The following is a 17062-nucleotide window of genomic DNA, read 5'->3' on the forward strand; positions in this document are numbered from 1 at the left end:
TAGATCTCAGTTTTCTGATCTACGTAATTTCAGAATCTTTGAGAAAGCTGTTACAGCCTGCGGTAGAGATTTCAGGTCAGACAAACTGTGGGACGCGTACATTTCCTGGGAAGAAAACCTGATCAATAAGACCACCTTGTATGATCGAATACTACAGATCCCAACACAACTGTATAGTCATCATTTTGAAAAGTGAGTCCATTGATTGTATATTATAAGAAATTAAACAACTTTCATTTTAACAAGGGAAAACACAAGTATGCTCAATTTGAATGCATTTCATTTGTAATTCTGTATAGCAGATTGTGTGGTAAATAATAGTTTCAGGGAAGAAAGAGTTTGATTTCCAATCACAGTGGGTGAATGAATTGATTTGCAGAGGCATTATGGTCATTGCAATGTATGATATAGATACTTTAGAAATAGTGCTGTCACTGTTAACAGGAAAGTCTGGTATCTGCAGTAAGAACACTTGAGGTTCAATTCATTGTTTGTATTTTCTGGATCTCGGTTCCATTTTGTTTACATTTCAGAATTGCTACACATGCTTTGATTGGATCTATAATTATATCAATGTTTTAACCAATGAAATTCCATGTAACAGTAAACAAAACATGGCAACATGTTGAAATCGCAAATGTGAATATTTTAGTTTTCTAAGAGAGGGAGAGTTAGAAGTTGTTATGAAGCAATTACAGTATGCAAAATATGCAAGTGTGAGCTAATGTAAGAAATAAAATTATTGTTGTTTATTTTGTTGAATAAAATGCATTAGAAGTATGTATTAAAGATGTACAGAAAAATGATTACGTCAGGGTCTTCCTTGTTTTTTAATTCATTATTTTATCACACAAAATGAAATCAAATCCCAAAAAATGGGTTTGTTTTTTTAATCAAATCATATCAAACAAATGTCTGACCCGTGGCAGTCCTCTTTAGAAATATTCAGAAGATTATATGCCATATGCTCTGTAACATCCAAAGATTCTCAATTTTGTAGTTTCAAGCATCATGTCTTATCTCATCATCCCAAAGAAATCCTTACTCTGGACAACTTTCTCCTGCTCAGGAAGGAGGTGGTTGTGGGAACGTCCGAGTTAAATCCAGAGGAGGAAGCGGCAGGGGACGACGGACCCCCAGGGGTGATAGGACCACCTGGGGAGGACGCCCCTCCTGGCATGGAAGTAGAAGGGGAAAAGGTCAGTATTTTGTCATTCGTTTCTTTGTACAAAATATGAATACAGGTTGTATGATTTGGGTGTTTTGCTGTTGTGAAGGAGGTTATTATTAGGGCTGAAACGATACGCCTCCTTCCCGATGTGATACATATAACAATGATTCAATACGATACAACTTACAGAAGATACTAATAATATCATTGAAGAAAAATTTAATTACCAAGATTCACAATCATAATATTGAAAGCAAAATGTTTCCAAACTTCCAAACGGTAAGATGCCTGTTGGCTCTATATGCTTTAAACTGACTAAAGTTCCTTAGTATTTTGGTCAGACTCCAGGCAAGCAACAGTCTGAACGTTATAGGACGCTATTTTGTCCCTCATGCAGGTAAAAATACTAAGTACAGGCCAAGCCCGATGTATTTACTGAACCCATTTGTAATAAACATATCAAACCGAAAATTGAGGCATTGAATCAAGCGTTTATATTGAACAGTATCGATATTTCGGTGAATCGTTTCAGTCCTAATCTTAATTTGAGAAATTTATGCCCCCGTTATTAGAGATTCAGGGGCATACAGTTTTGGTTTGTCTATAAAAACTTTAACCATGGTCATAACTTTCGAACACTTAGTGCTAGGGCTTTCATATTTCAAGTGTGTATTCCTTGTGACAAGACCTTTGGTACCAAAATTGTTTACCTTATGAAAAAAACTTATGCCAACAAAAAGATACTGCATTGAATTGATACTACGGTGAACTGGTTCATACTGCATTGAATTGATACTACGGTGAACTGGTTCATACTGCATTGAATTGATACTACGGTGAACTGGTTCATACTGCATTGAATTGATACTATGGTGAACTGGTTCCCTCCTGCTTGTGACTACACTTTTTATTATTAGAATTACTTTGCTACCATATGGGGCAGTGTTTTACAAATATGTCTTGTTTGACTATAGATTTAATATCCTTGAATTTAAGAAAAAAGTATATATTTGGGAAACTGAAGGAGGCTTTTACATGGAAATAAGAGGGGGAAATAGTTTTGTTTCTTTTAAATGTTTGGATGCTTTGTGGATGATGTATGTTGAATTTGCTTGATGTTTTTAGACTGATGACGAGGAGGCAGGAAAGCTCAGAGACAGAATCATCAACGTGCGAGAAGAGATATTTAAGAAAACGGAAGATGAAGTGAGCAAGCGGTGGAATTATGAGGAAGCTGTATGTTCATCGTGTTATTTTATTATTCAACCATTTTCTGATGAAATCGAATTTTTTTTTAAAGATGAATCTTTCACTGCTCCTGCTATTTCAAGGAGAGCATGTCCTTCAATACAGAACAGGGTTGCAAATAACCACTCGCCCACTCGCAAATGCGAGTAATTTTATCTGTGGGCGACAAAATCTTAAGGATCTTATCGCCCACATGGCGAGTAAAAATTTTGTCGGACTTTTCCGGAACCCGACCGGGGTTTGACTCTACTTTTAAATGCACTTTCGTTTTCACTATTTGCTACTGATAAAACGTTTTCTAGAGACAGACTGTTCATTGGATCAACGTCATAAGAAGACGCGCGATTAGATTTTATACAGGGGGTACCTAACCCAGTAGAAAAAAGAAAAGCAGACCGCAAGGAGTACTTCGTTGAGTATACATATTTCAATGAAAGTTCTAAACGATGTGCCATACAGTGTATAATATAGATGAACAAACAGAGATGGAAGGAGAGTCTAGGAGTGAAATTGGGAATGAGAGTGAGACTGAAAGTGAATATGACATTGATAGTGAGGATGAAGAGAGAGTATTTGAGAGATTGCAGGAATTGGAAATGGAAACTGAGTTCAATTAAATTAAAACATCATGTAAAAAGTTTTTTTTTCTTTTTTGTTATTGCTTTCAACATTTCATTGAAAATGTGGGCCCCAAAATATCAATGTGGGCTAGTAAAACTTGTTAAGTTAGGAGCCCACATGGCCCCTGGATTTTTAAAATTATTTGCAACCCTGCAGAACTTGTGTCCAATTTGTGGCTCCCTAAAATATTCTGGCAAGCATGTCAGAAGTATGTTCTATTCAAAGTTCATATGTGCAATTTACATGTAGTATATATTATGTATTTGCAGATCAAGAGGCCATATTTCCATGTTAAACCACTGGAGAAATCCCAACTGAAAAATTGGAAGGAGTATCTGGACTTTGAGATTGAGGCTGGGGACCATGAGAGGGTGGTGATATTGTTTGAGAGGTGTATGATAGCTACAGCCCTGTATGAAGATTTCTGGCTCAAGGTATTTCTTCAGAGTACTGTAATACTCCTGCCAGTTGCTTTCCTTTGTCTGAGTTCATACCTGTTAAATAACTGCACGTTAGAAATAATTTCACAAGACAGTTGTTTTTCTTTGTCTGGGTTCATATCTGTTAAGTAATGATTTCACAAGACAGGTGATCTTCAATGACAAGTTTTTGTGATTTTAGACTTTAGGTTGGATCTGAGTTATCACTTTCATTTGGTAGACTTTGCTTTCTCCTCTTCAGTCCAGGGTAAAGCACATTGTAGGGTATTGAATTATTTAATTACCTTTAGAGTATTTAATTACCTGTGCAACACATAAATCATGGGTTTACGGGGTTCATTGAGCCTTTTTTGTGCTGGTCAGACTTGTATAGTGTCTATATATCGTGATCTGTTTTCCTCACTTGAACTGTCTACATTTGAGCTATCTCTCACATATATCTGTGTTCCTCGCTTGAACTGTCTACATTTGAGCTATCTCTCACATATATCTGTGTTCCTCACTTGAACTGTCTACATTTGAGCTATCTCTCGCATATATCTGTGTTCCTCACTTGAACTGTCTACATTTGAGCTATCTCTCACATATATCGTGATGTGTTCCTCACTTGAACTGTCTACATTTGAGCTATCTCTCACATATATCGTGATGTGTTCCTCACTTGAACTGTCTACATTTGAGCTATCTCTCACATATATCTGTGTTCCTCACTTGAACTGTCTACATTTGAGCTATCTCTCGCATATATCGTGATGTGTTCCTCACTTGAACTGTCTTCATTTGAGCTATCTCTCGCATATATCGTGATGTGTTCCTCACTTGAACTGTCTTCATTTGAACTATCTTTCACATGAGTTCTGCTATCATTTTGATACTTCTCCATTCCCTGAATGATATATCTATGTATAAGCTTTCATTCCTTGAAAGATTGCTTTAATGCAAGGAATATTATTCAATGAGAAATACACGAAGTCTTTGTTTTGTAATTATACCACACACAATGAGTTGGGGAGGGTATAATGTATCACCCATCAGTCCTGTTATTGTCAGCATTGTGCTCAACAGAATTTGTAACTTTGTATCTGATATGGACCTACTGTGTAGATGTGCATACTTTTGGGAGTTATGCCCCTTTTGAACATAGAAGTTTGGCTTATGTGCATTCAAAAAGAAAAATATTTGATATTGGAGTAATGTCAATTCCATATTCCCAAAATGCTGCCATTCAAATAAACATTTAAGATGTGTAGGTAATTTGTTGTATTTTATGCATTGCTATTCATTATGTTTTGTACTGTCATTCACTGGAGGTGTGAGCTTGCTCGCTTTTTGTACTGTCATTCACTGTGGAGGTGTGAGCTTGCTCGCTTTTTGTACTGTCATTCACTGTGGATATGTGAGCTTGCTTGTTTGTTTGGGTTGTTTTTTTTTCATTTATAGAGTGTTAAAAGGAGGATAAAATTGACAGTTAATTATAGATTTGGGTTGTATCATTATTATAAAGATGTAATTAGAGAGGTTTAGGAAATGAATGCATAAAGGTACTTGTACAAGTAAGCTTTACATTGGCGGACACGTTCCCATCTACAACATTGTATATAAAAGCTGTCATTAGACATCATTCCAACGTTATGCTTTAAATGTATTAGCGAATATAAAGAACCATGTTTGAAGTGTTGAGATCAGTAGGTCGTAGTATCAAGTTTGTAAAACTGCTTTCTGTTAATTGACATGCTTTACAAAGGTCAAGTACCTTATAATGAACTGTTCCTTTCAATTGATGTAAAAATAGATCTGACAGTATGGTGTGCAGTATGTACATAAAAAGACCATTGAATTTTGCTACACGCAACGAGTAATATGTAATGTAATCAGGGATGTGATTTTTCCTCTTTTCAGAGGAAATCCTCTGATTTGCTCAATTTTTGAAAAAATGAAACACTCTGGATTTGATCTAAAGTGGCAGAAAATGATATTTTTCCAGGTAGGGTGAGGTGTTTTCCTCCCTTTTTGACCAGTTTTCCTCTGATTTCTGAGGAATCCAGTCACATCCCTGTGTAATAGAAGGCAAAGCCCTCTCACGGCCCAAAGGGTTGTTAGAGTGGAGCTTTCCCTATAGGAAACACATATATACATGTTTAAAAGGGAAATATAGAAAACTAATGAATAATTAAACCATACCTATAGAATTTGAAAATTTTGGTCCAAATGGCGCAGATTCGAATACAAGTGGGAGGACATGTATTTCACCATTTTGAATCTTGACTACCCTAGTTCACGTCGTTCTGAGTTGTTACATAAAATCTGTAAAACCATGTAAACCATATTTTCTTAATCATATATAATCTCTCCATGATTAACGTGATTGTACCATGTCTCCTATGTTTGTAAATTTGTTGAAATACCGACGCTGAATATGACATCACAATGTAGTTTATATCAATTGCATTATATTTCCCACATTCAATGAATAAGCAGATCAAATGGCCAAAGGTTGGATGCTTTGGTAGATCTCGGTCCTTACACATGAGGTGCTAACTTCAGGATGTTTTTTGTCCTGTTATCCCAATACATTTTGCTTTGCCCTCAAACATGGTCACGCTGTAAGACATATTAGGTATGAAGACATGGTTGCATTAGGTAGAAAGCCCCTGATACTTGTTTAATTGTGAAAATGATTGTAGTAAAAGTGATGGAAGTGAAATCAGAAAATTGTCTCACTAGACAGGTAATACTGTATCAGTATTTAGGTTTGGTTAATATAAAAGTAATATTGCCTAGCAACAATCTCAAATCTTTTGATTTTAAAATTAAAATTCTAAATTTCAGCGAATGTCACTATGTTTTTATTTGTAAGATATTTGTAAACAAAACTAGATTTTGTTTAAATCTGATTTACAGTATGCCAAGTATATGGAGAACCACAGCATTGAAGCCGTCCGTCTAGTATACATGAGAGCCTGCAGAATCCATCTGCCAAAGAAACCATACATAAGTCTGGCCTGGGCAGCATTTGAGGAGCGACACAGTAAGACCGCTTATCAGTACTTGTTTACTATTACTAGGCCAAAAATAAAATTTGATTTGATAGAAAATTGATTTTTTTCATTCCAACAATTTTTATACCCCCCGCAACAAGTTGTGGGGGGGGGGTTAACTGGAATCGGGTTGTCCGTCTGTAGACGCAATGGTTTCCGGGCTCTAAAGCATTATCCTTTCCACCTACCGTCACCATATCATATATATGGACTACCCATGGGATGAAGATGTTCCCTATCGATTTTGGGGTTCAAAGGTCAAGCGCACTGAACATCGAAGTAGCAATATGGTTTCCGGGCTCTAAAGCGTTATCCTTTCCAACTACAGTCACCATATCATACATATGGACTACCCATGGGATGAAGATGTTCCCTATCAATTTTTGGGTCAAAAGGTCAAAGGTCAAGCACACTGGACGTCGAAGTAGCAATATGGTTTCCGGGCTCTAAAGCGTTATCCTTTCCACCTACAGTCACCATATCATACATATGGACTACCCATGAGATGAAGATGTTCCCTATCGATTTTGGGGTCAAAAGGTCAAAGGTCACGCGCACTGGACATTGAAGTAGCAATATGGTTCGGTTTGTCATGCCATTTGTTTTTTACACTCAGAAAAGAGGTAGTTTATACCTATTACCAACATCCTTTGGGAGATTGGGGTAAGCGGGGGGTATTCTTAGTGAGCATTGCTCACAGTACCTCTTGTTTACCCATTCTGTGTTAGACAGGATGTATTATGGTACAGCAATATATGTACATCCGTCTGTTTGGGTTTTCTGGTTTTATTTGTTAATTTCTCTGTCACATATTAAGCTAAGCTGTGTAGCTCTTCTGTGGGTCACTCTGGACCAAGTTGCAATTTTGATCTTTTGCCACTTTATTAGGAATTTAATGTTATGTGGAGCGTACATAATTCATCCATCTATCTCCTCCCAGTTTTCAAGTGAGGACATTACTTGAGTCCAAAACCAAAATTTCAGTCTTAATCTTTTTGTAATCTTAAATTCTTTTCATATCATTTTAATTTCATATTATTATGTTGTTTTTAAAAATATCAATTACTTTAAAATATTGTAATTGTGATACTTCATAGTTTACTTCAATATTTCCTTTTACCTGCCTCATTAACTGATTGCAATTTCCCTCTACTTCCCCATACAATGCATGGAGCTATTTTTAGAATACAATACAGTATCACCTCCACATACTCCTCATAATCCAAATTTACCAGACAAAATAGTCGACATAGTTTCAACTTTTATCGGACATATGAGTGAAAACTACCAGCATGATTTAACATCTCTGGAATTTCAAGAGATTTTATGAGACACTATTGTGAAAGTACCCTTTTTAGTTCACCTGAGCTGAAAGTTCAAATGAGCTTTTCTGATTGCCTGTTGTCTGTCTGTAAACTTTTCACTTTTTCGACGTTTTCTCCAGAACCACTGGGTCAATTTCAACCAAACTTGGCAAAAAGCATTCTTGGGTGAAGGGCTTTCAAGTCCATTCAAATGAAGGGCCATGTCCCCTTCAAAGGGGAGATGATTGCAAAATAGGGTAGGGTCATTTAAAAATCTTCTCAAAAACCATTGAGCCAGAAAAGTTTACATTTCATGACACTCATGTAGTAGAGATTCAAGTTTGTTAAAATCAGGAACACCCCCAATGGATGGGGGACCACAATTGGGGGATTGTTTTACATACAAATATATAGGGAAAATTTTCATTTCAAGAACCATTTGGCCAGAGAAGTTTGCATTTACATGAAAGCTTCCTGACATAGTGCAGATTCAAGTTTGTAAAAATTATGGCGCCTGGGGGTAGGTTGGGGCCACAATAGGGATTTTAGTTTGACATGTGAATGCATATAGGGAAAATCTTCAAATATATGCCAAGGTGTCTCAGTGAGCGATGTGGCCCATGTTCTTCTGGCAATGTTTGAACTTTTCTGTTATCTGAATAGAAATAGCAACCAATAAATAATGCAAATAACAACACATTTATTAATTTTTTACCCCCGAGTTTTGGGGGGGGTTTTTTTGGAGTGGGTGAAATTTATTTCAGTGCTCAAAGTCACATCTGCTATCAGGTCGCAAAATGGCAACCTAGAAACATTTCTGGTCGCCATTTTCAAATTTCTAGTCCCCATGTTCAAAATTTCTACTCGCTATGGTAAAAAAAATTGCAAATAAGACCTACAATTTATTTTTTTTATTTGAATATCTTTCAAGAAAAAAATCAATACCCATGTACAGTACAAGTATGCGTTTTGTTTGTTTTATTTTTAAATTGAATAGAAATGTGCTGTGAAACATACTGGATGCTAAAGGAGTCAATTATTTACTCTGGCAAAAGTTGTATTGCATTGGGCCATCCTGTATATTTTACAGTATGCTTCTGGGGAAGAAAACCCAACATTCCACACAAGGATTTGCTTTAAAGTCCTCAATAAGTGGGCCTTGACTGCTTATGCGAATAAGAGCTTCTACTCTTGTTGGATCTTTTGCTGAACAATCAGTTCCAGCATCAATAAGAACACTTCATCCCGAGTTTGTAATTGTCTGTGAAAATTAGCAGCAACAGTTGCCCCGCTCAACTTACTGCTAATAATGCAGTCACGGACAAAGACGTGTTTCTTACAGTTACCGTGAATAGTCACACTTCCACCTTTGAAAGATGTACACCAGGTCGTGGTGAAATCGGACAATGGATGTCCAGAAAAGATGGACGTTACTGGCTGGTTGGCCTCACAAATTCTGCAAAACATTTTGCAATCTCTGTATATCAACCACAAAAATTCCTGCAGCCATTAGAACTGGGGTTCTTCCTTTACTTTTGCATTTTTCTTTAGACACAGCTACGTCATCTTTAAATGCAGAACTTTCTCTTTGTGATTCTTGAATTTCTTCGTTACATGTACTAGGCCGAGGCTTCTACTTTTTACTACTGATAAATCCAAAGTTCTTTAACCCTCGTTTTAACGCCATCTTGGTTACTTTCAAACGCTGTTTTGACCGAGACTGAAAAATGTTTATTCAGACTTCCGATCCCGATTACAAAATTTTACTGGATGCCCAATTTTTCTCCACTCACAAAAATGCGACTTAAATATAATCTCTAGTCGCAAAATCTATTTTCTGGTCACAAATGCAACCGTTTTACTCGCAACTTGGAGCACTGTATTTGTATAGTTCCTCCATCTCCACACACAAAAATTCCTACCTGACAGCCCATTTCAGAAGTGGGTTGGCAATTCCAGACCAACTATTATTTGACTGTGTCCGAAGTGTGAACATCATGACAATTACCCAAACTAAGGCACATGAGGAAATGATTGATATTTTTTGTAAACATCCCATAAGCAATCACATACATTGCACATGTATTGAATCACATACATTGCATATGTTTTGAAAAATATACTTCTTTTTTCCCCCAGGAAATTATGAGCTAGCATCCCAGATCCTGTCGGAGTTGGATAACAACGTCCCTGGATTGGTGATGGTAAACATGAGGAAGATCAGCTTGGAGCGACGGAAGGGAAACACAGCAATGGCAGAAGCACTGTTCCAGGATTACATCAACAACGCCTCCCAGCCCGAAATTTCCTCCTTCTTCTCCATCAAATTCGCCCGGTATCTCCTTAAGGTAAGAGAAATCCCCAAGCTGACCATTACAGGGCACAGAACTCAGACACTGTTGTGTGTATGCTTTATTCTAACACCCTTAATGGATGATCTTGTATGCCTTTGTGATTTCCTTTACAGATACCAAAATCATGTATTATGGCAGCTCTTATGAAGAATCTTGAATGTTTACCATGGTACTGTTGAACCTCGCACTAACCGATCAGATCTATGTGTGCAACTGTGTTCTTATATTGTATGTTGAAATGTTTTTTGGCAGTGTTTGAATTCCATCTCTTGTTTTGTAGATTATTGGAGATACGGACCGGGCACGCACCACCTTACAGTCAGCTATAGAAAAAGACAGGGTAAGACTAAACTGCATGTAAACAGTCAGTCACCAAGTGTGAACCAAATATTACACACAGCTTCAACGGTCAGGTTACTTGCCATTCTTATCATATTGATCATTATTTTCAGTTGGAACCTTTAAAGCTTATGAGTTTGGCCGCCCTGAGGTAATGCTAATGTGAAACAAAAGTCTTGTAATCTTGTCGTCATACAGAGGACCGCTTGATGGTGATGACAAACCTGTCGTATTACAAGGTCTTTTTTAGGGGTGGATTTTTGTGTTTTTCAGGGGAATATTAAGCTCTACCTGCAGCTACTAGACTTGGAGTACCAGTGCCGACCAATTAGTGAAGAAAGGGTCATCAAAATATTCGCCTCCATCCTGGACTGTGAGAATTTCCCTCTGGAAACCAAAGCCAAGATGTCTCAACGCAAGCTGGAATTTTTAGAGGATTTCTGTGCTAGTATTACTACGTATGTACCATTAATATATTTGCTATGTAATGAGTTTGCTAAGTTTGTTAATTGTATACATTCATAAGTGGAGATATTTGAAATGTGGAATCTACTGTATTGTGGGTTCTGAATTTGAAATTTGACAGAAAGTTACGGTATTACAGGAAATTTTTAGTGCTGTAACTTTTTATACTCCCACACAAAAATACGGGTGTATTATGCTATACCGCTGTCATCCGTCTGTCCCTTTCACTTTGTCTTCACAACTCCTCCTAAACCCTTTGGGAGATTTTGATGAAATGTCTGTCAGTCCACCAGACTTTTAACCAGTCACAGACTGACGGGTATATGTTAATTTCGAGCCCTGCAATGTGGAGATGTGCATATTACATGGGGAATGCTCCACCACTATTTTTGAAGGAGTTAGGGCCCTTGGACATATTTATTTTATGCAAGCACCTTGTATTTGCAACTCCTCTTAAACCCTTTGGGGGATTTCAATGAAACTTGGTACAAGGAAGATCACAATGTGTAGATGTGCATATTACAAAGGGAATGCTGTCCCACTATTTTTGAAGGAGTTACATCCCTTGGACTTAGATTTGTTTAATTCAAAATACAATGTTATTGCAACTCAGACGAAATCCTTTTGTGAATAATCCTTTCTTACTTGTTCAAATTCCTGGGTCAATAATGTATGCGGGCGTATCATACACCGGTTTAGTGGTGCTATATTTTTACTAATTTGAATACAAAAACTGTTTTCAATATTTTAATGTTACTGTATAATCCTGGAATTAAAATAAGCACCCAAATGTAAAGGACAAACTGGTGAACTTTCATTTGCAAAAGCTCAAATAATTTCAAAAATATCAGCAAGAAACCATTGCTTATCCTATGTGATTCATTGAGTCATTGTCCTTAGCATTTGGACCTAAAGCAAAAGGAGTCATCCTGAAGTCATGGAAAATTGAAGTTCACACAGCATATAAGATGTCATCTGGAAATGATCGTACAATTTATTAGATATGTTTGAATGACTCCCAGCTCTCTGACAAACTACAGTAGTTAGTACAGTATGGTATGTTTACTTTCACGTTCTTTTTAGAGAACTACAACAGCTGATTTTTCCAGCACCAAAAACAAAATGGAATTTCTTAGATTTATGTGATCGTTTATTATTTTTTGGTCATTCAATGAAAACGTGTGTTTCTAATCACTTCCAGGTAGGTCTTGTACTCTAGGTGTAAGCAAAGATCCAGGTATCATTTCATGGGCTACAGTAACCTAATTTGATGTTTTAGATTATTCAGTCGTATACCAGTGTTATGACAATTGTTGACATTTTCTTGGTATATATGATGCTTTTGCTACCGGAGAAATAATCACCAAGTCCAGAATGTCAATTATGATATATTGTATTTTGGTGACCTTGACATTGGATCTCCAAATCAATAGTCTCCATGACTATTAATTCTCTTAATTGTCCCCCACCGCAACGCGAAAGGGGACATAGAAATACCGGTGTCCATTCGTCCCACTTCACTTTGGACGCAACAGATTTTGTTCATATTTTGTAGCATTGTTAGTCACCATGTGTAGTTGATCATATTATGCCGCCATTTTGATACGACAATTTTTACAGGAGTTGTGGAACTTTGTTGAATTTGTACATGCTACACTAAAGGAACACTTTGTGGACGCGACTCCGACGAAACCGCTCACTGGATTTCATTCAAATTTTATAGGATTGTTTTAGTGCAGGAGTTATGGGACTTTTGTGCTTCAACTTTTTTTGCGGCGGTGGGGGACATGGTTACGTGTAGCAATCTTGTTTGAATTTAATTTTTCAATTTTATCTGAAAACCAATGTGTTGCAGACAAATGGATGGACAGACCCAAATTTAGTACCCACCAGTTTTCCAGAAGCTTGGACAATGTAAACATTTCTTTAGTATTTCTTTGTAGTTTGAAGGAATCATATGATGAACATCAACGGCTGATGAAGGAACTTCACAATGAGAGGAAGAAGAGACCTCTTGATACTGTAACGAAGTAAGTAAATGGTTAAGCTCATATTGTAAGCACCTTTACAAAGATTCACTCTAGCACCTGATGAAAGAGTGGTTGATGGAGTTAATTTGTACCGAGTTAATCCTCTATAAAGTCCTGACACTGTTATTCCTTTAGTGATGAACCTGTTGAGAAAAGACCAAAAGTGGAAGGAACACAAAATGGATCCGGTGATCAAAGTCAGATGACGGGAATGGACCCTTATTATGGACACTGGGGATCGTATGCAGTAAGTGGAGGGAAAATGTACAGTGTTGGATATTGAAAAAAGTTGGAAGTTTAAAAAATGTTCCAAGAAACAAAATGTTCAGCAGTGGCTAGTGTGATTTGAGTAAAAGAGATAAAATCCTTTGTGTTTGAAAAAATGAAGTACTGTGTATGTATTAAAAAATGTTAATTTTTGTTGTGTTTTTTTTCTTTCAGAATAGTGGTTACTCCTACCCACCCCAGCAATGGGGTTACGGACAGCACTACTACCCGTCATGAGGCAGCTGTCATGCATCTTCTTCACCTTCTTTTGCTCATCAGATTCTCATCATTTTGTGATTGAGGTTGCGGTCATGACCATTAGTTATATCATAGAAATTGACTTGGATGAAGCCCGCATTGTTATGTTACAGGGCTCGGTATCATTGCCAAATTGCCACCAATTAGAAAATCTGATCTGTGTATTTTGTTGTGATGAACTTTAAGATGCCATCATTGTGATTGATATAAAATCATGTATTGAGATTTACAAGTAAAATATTGTATTTTAAAAGTGAAATCTTGTATTATCAAACTTATCCCGTAGTGAGTTTATATGCCTGGCCATGAAATGGGTTGGGCAGTGTTAAACCTTTTCAGTCATAATTAGGGTCCATCCTGCAAATGGGAGCCCTATAGTGATCAGCTTGTGTGTCTGTACAGCCATACATTTGACAGTTTTCTGGACTTTGGCTATCACTGGAGTTATTCATTCAGTACATGAACTTACACCAATGGGTTACAAATCAAGTTCGAGTTTTGGCTTTCTTGACCTATTTTGGAAAGAGTTGGACCTTGAACATTGCAAATAATTCCACAAAGCTTGCCATCTTATCTCTGCTATAGATACAGATAATATCCCAGTCTGGCATGAGAATATACATGTCCTTTGAATTTGGTCAGGTCAAGAATGTTTGGACAGAGTTATGCCCCTTGGACTTGTGAAAATTTCAAGCAAATCAGTTTCCACATGTTTTCTCAGTCATACAAATACATATTTAATTGAAATTTGGAGTGAAAATATGCAGATCAAGTTATTGGGTTCTTGTCAGATAATTTTTGGCAGAGTAATGCCCCTTGGACTTGGAAAATTTTAAAAGAATTCCAAGTTTTCACTCATTATTTGGGTCAAACATGGACTTTTTGAATAGAACTTTTTGGATAACTTATTTAAGAAATGAATCTTAAAATTCTTTTCTTGATGGTGGTATCATTGGAAAAATTGGGCAGAAAACTTCATCGATGGAAAAAGTTTTCCGCCCAATTTTCCTTATACCACCATCAAGAAAAGAATTTTAAGATTCATTTCTTCTCATTTAATTTTTAAAACATTGAGTTTCAATGATAAAACATGATTTTGTTTTCAAATTCATGTGATATATCGATACACAGTATGAAGTCAAAATCACGTTTTTTGATGCAGAAATCAAAAAATATCAGCCAATCGAAATCCTCGTTTTATCAAGACATTGAGAAATATATGCAGGTGAAGTACTTTTCTGTGTCTTGTTGAATAACTTTGCAGAGTTGCAGCCCTTGCGCATTCTTGTCGCTGTCGGATATAGTTTCCTATATATCGAGGAAAACTTTGATGCGGATGCTTTTCTTATTCATTTCACAAGGATCTCTGGAGGATTTTCCATATATTTTTATGGAAAACTTGAACTCCTTTTGTATTCCCAGCAAGATTCCTGGGATAATGATGTGAATTGGATGCCAACACAATGTGATCTTTTGAATCGTTGCCTCGGGTGAGCTTAAAATCTGGAGAACCACCGCACCAGAACACTTGCTTGAAAGCTCTATACTTTGAAGTTGAGTTGAGATTGATCAATTATTAGACAGGGCCCAGTACAGCAATATCTACGTACGTCTGGAGGTTTCCGTTTTCATATCTGTTGCATCGAGCTGGAACTTGATACTGTGGAATCATTCTAATTCGTGGAGGCCAGTGTTGGTGGGTAAGAGATACGATGCAACTAGGGGAGATAACTACTTGGTTTAAAAAAATGTTCGAGGACACCTAAATTCATGGGTAGGAGTGACCCACAAACATCAATCCCCCCAACAATGATGATTCCACAGTATGTAGCTTCTTTGTGAATCATTACATCATGTTGCAATTTTTCTCTTGCAGGAGTTTTGCCCCTTTATTTGAAAATTGATGTTATGTGGAGGGTACACAATGTGTCGTTCTAACTCCTCCAGCAGTTTTCAAGTGAAGACCTTATTTGACAAGAGTGTTTTATGCGTATTGAAGATGTGCATGTGGCAAGGATTTTGATTTTCTTCAACTTGTGGAGAAAGTTGCTCATTGTTGAACTTCGTAATGAAGAAATGTTACAAAGCGAGTGCAAGGTTTATCCTTCTAACTCCTCAGTTTTAAACCTAGGGCCTTCGTAAACAACTAGAAGATACTGCAAGTTGCTAATCTCAACATGCGTATGTCTTGTTGAGGGATGGAACTCCCAAGAAATTCATAAGGAAAGTGTTACATTCCTATAATACTAAGCTGATGGAAATGGATTTTGCATTCACTCGTGCAAAAATACACAATACATGTATTGTTCAAATTCTGCGAAATTTGAACCTATGATTCAAATTTTTATAGGTTAACTCTTACATCGAAAAAGCTATCCTGAATAGATAAGAAAATTCCAAACACCAGATAATATATTGCTGACCTTCATTCATATGTCGTATAACAGTATGTCACAGGTTGATGGTTGATGTTAATACAAGTATGAAGTTCTATAACTCTTGGCATTTTTGCTAATCAATGTCACAACACCAACATCTTATAATAAGAACCTCACATTTATGATACTCTTGTTGACCATGTATTGATATTGCATGTACAATGGATGCTTGGGGATGAAATGATATAAAAGTTTAAACTTTTGATGTCAAATGGGCTTCCTAGTCAAGGGTTTCTGATACACTATCCTCCCTGCCCCATCTTCACTAGTTCAAGGTTTGCAAGGAGAGCAGTGTAACAAAAGCCATTGGCAAGCAGATATGGGGCCCCATGATTCTAACCCCAACCCCCCTTTAACAAATGCAAAACTGATTTTATTTTAATTGTCAGCTTGACATTCATTTGTGTATTCACCAATGTGATGTGAAAAAAGTTAAAAGTTTCAGCTGACATCACATAGTATGTTTGCATGTTTCCATATTTTTTTCATTATTCAAATTTATGCTTCCAAACCTGAAAAAAGGAACATACACATTCCAAAAGTCTCCAGATTCACATTCCGTCAAGGAAAATTAATGCGTAATGCCAAGGGGAGTTTTGTTCAGATCATGACAAAACACATACATCAATTCGATATATCCCAGTGGACACCAGTTTTCCAATTGGATTTTTGGGTCACCTGAGTGAAAATTCAGGTGACCAATTGCAATTGGTTGCCATGCGTTAACAATTGAACATTTTTAACTTCTTGATAACTACCAGTCCAATTCTTTTCAAATTTGGTATGAAGCATCTTTGGGACAAGGGGGACATAAATTGTAAATTTCAGGACTCCAGCACCCTTGGGGGCAGGGCAAAATTTACCAATTATCAAAAATTTTCTCAAGAGCTGCATGTTTAAGAAAAACTAAACACATGGTAGTGTAGAGCAGGGAGGCCTCTACCAAACTTGTAAATTTCATGATCCCCGGGGTAGGGGTTCTGACCCCAGAACGGGGTCAAACTTGTTATATAGCGTTTATGTGTAAAACACGAATATATAATCTTCTTTAGTGCTATTGATACTAAATGGATATCTAGAAAGAACAAG

General features: G+C 36.8%; 1 protein-coding gene across 1 annotated transcript in view; it reads left to right on the forward strand.

Annotated features, from left to right (window-relative positions):
- The window catches only part of LOC125649025 (pre-mRNA-processing factor 39-like), an 18767-nt gene extending 4979 nt beyond the window's left edge, over positions 1-13788 (forward strand). The window contains exons 5-15 of the mRNA XM_048876231.2: positions 34-192; positions 1001-1199; positions 2297-2407; positions 3310-3474; positions 6382-6508; positions 9962-10170; positions 10457-10516; positions 10789-10973; positions 12924-13010; positions 13146-13257; positions 13452-13788. Coding sequence (XP_048732188.1) covers positions 34-192; positions 1001-1199; positions 2297-2407; positions 3310-3474; positions 6382-6508; positions 9962-10170; positions 10457-10516; positions 10789-10973; positions 12924-13010; positions 13146-13257; positions 13452-13514 — 1477 coding nt within the window. The 3' untranslated portion in view covers positions 13515-13788. The remainder of the gene's footprint in view (positions 1-33; positions 193-1000; positions 1200-2296; positions 2408-3309; positions 3475-6381; positions 6509-9961; positions 10171-10456; positions 10517-10788; positions 10974-12923; positions 13011-13145; positions 13258-13451) is intronic.
- The last annotated feature ends 3274 nt before the right edge of the window (positions 13789-17062 follow it).

This window comes from Ostrea edulis, chromosome 5, assembly GCF_947568905.1.
Source record: "Ostrea edulis chromosome 5, xbOstEdul1.1, whole genome shotgun sequence".
NCBI lineage: Eukaryota > Metazoa > Mollusca > Bivalvia > Ostreida > Ostreidae > Ostrea > Ostrea edulis.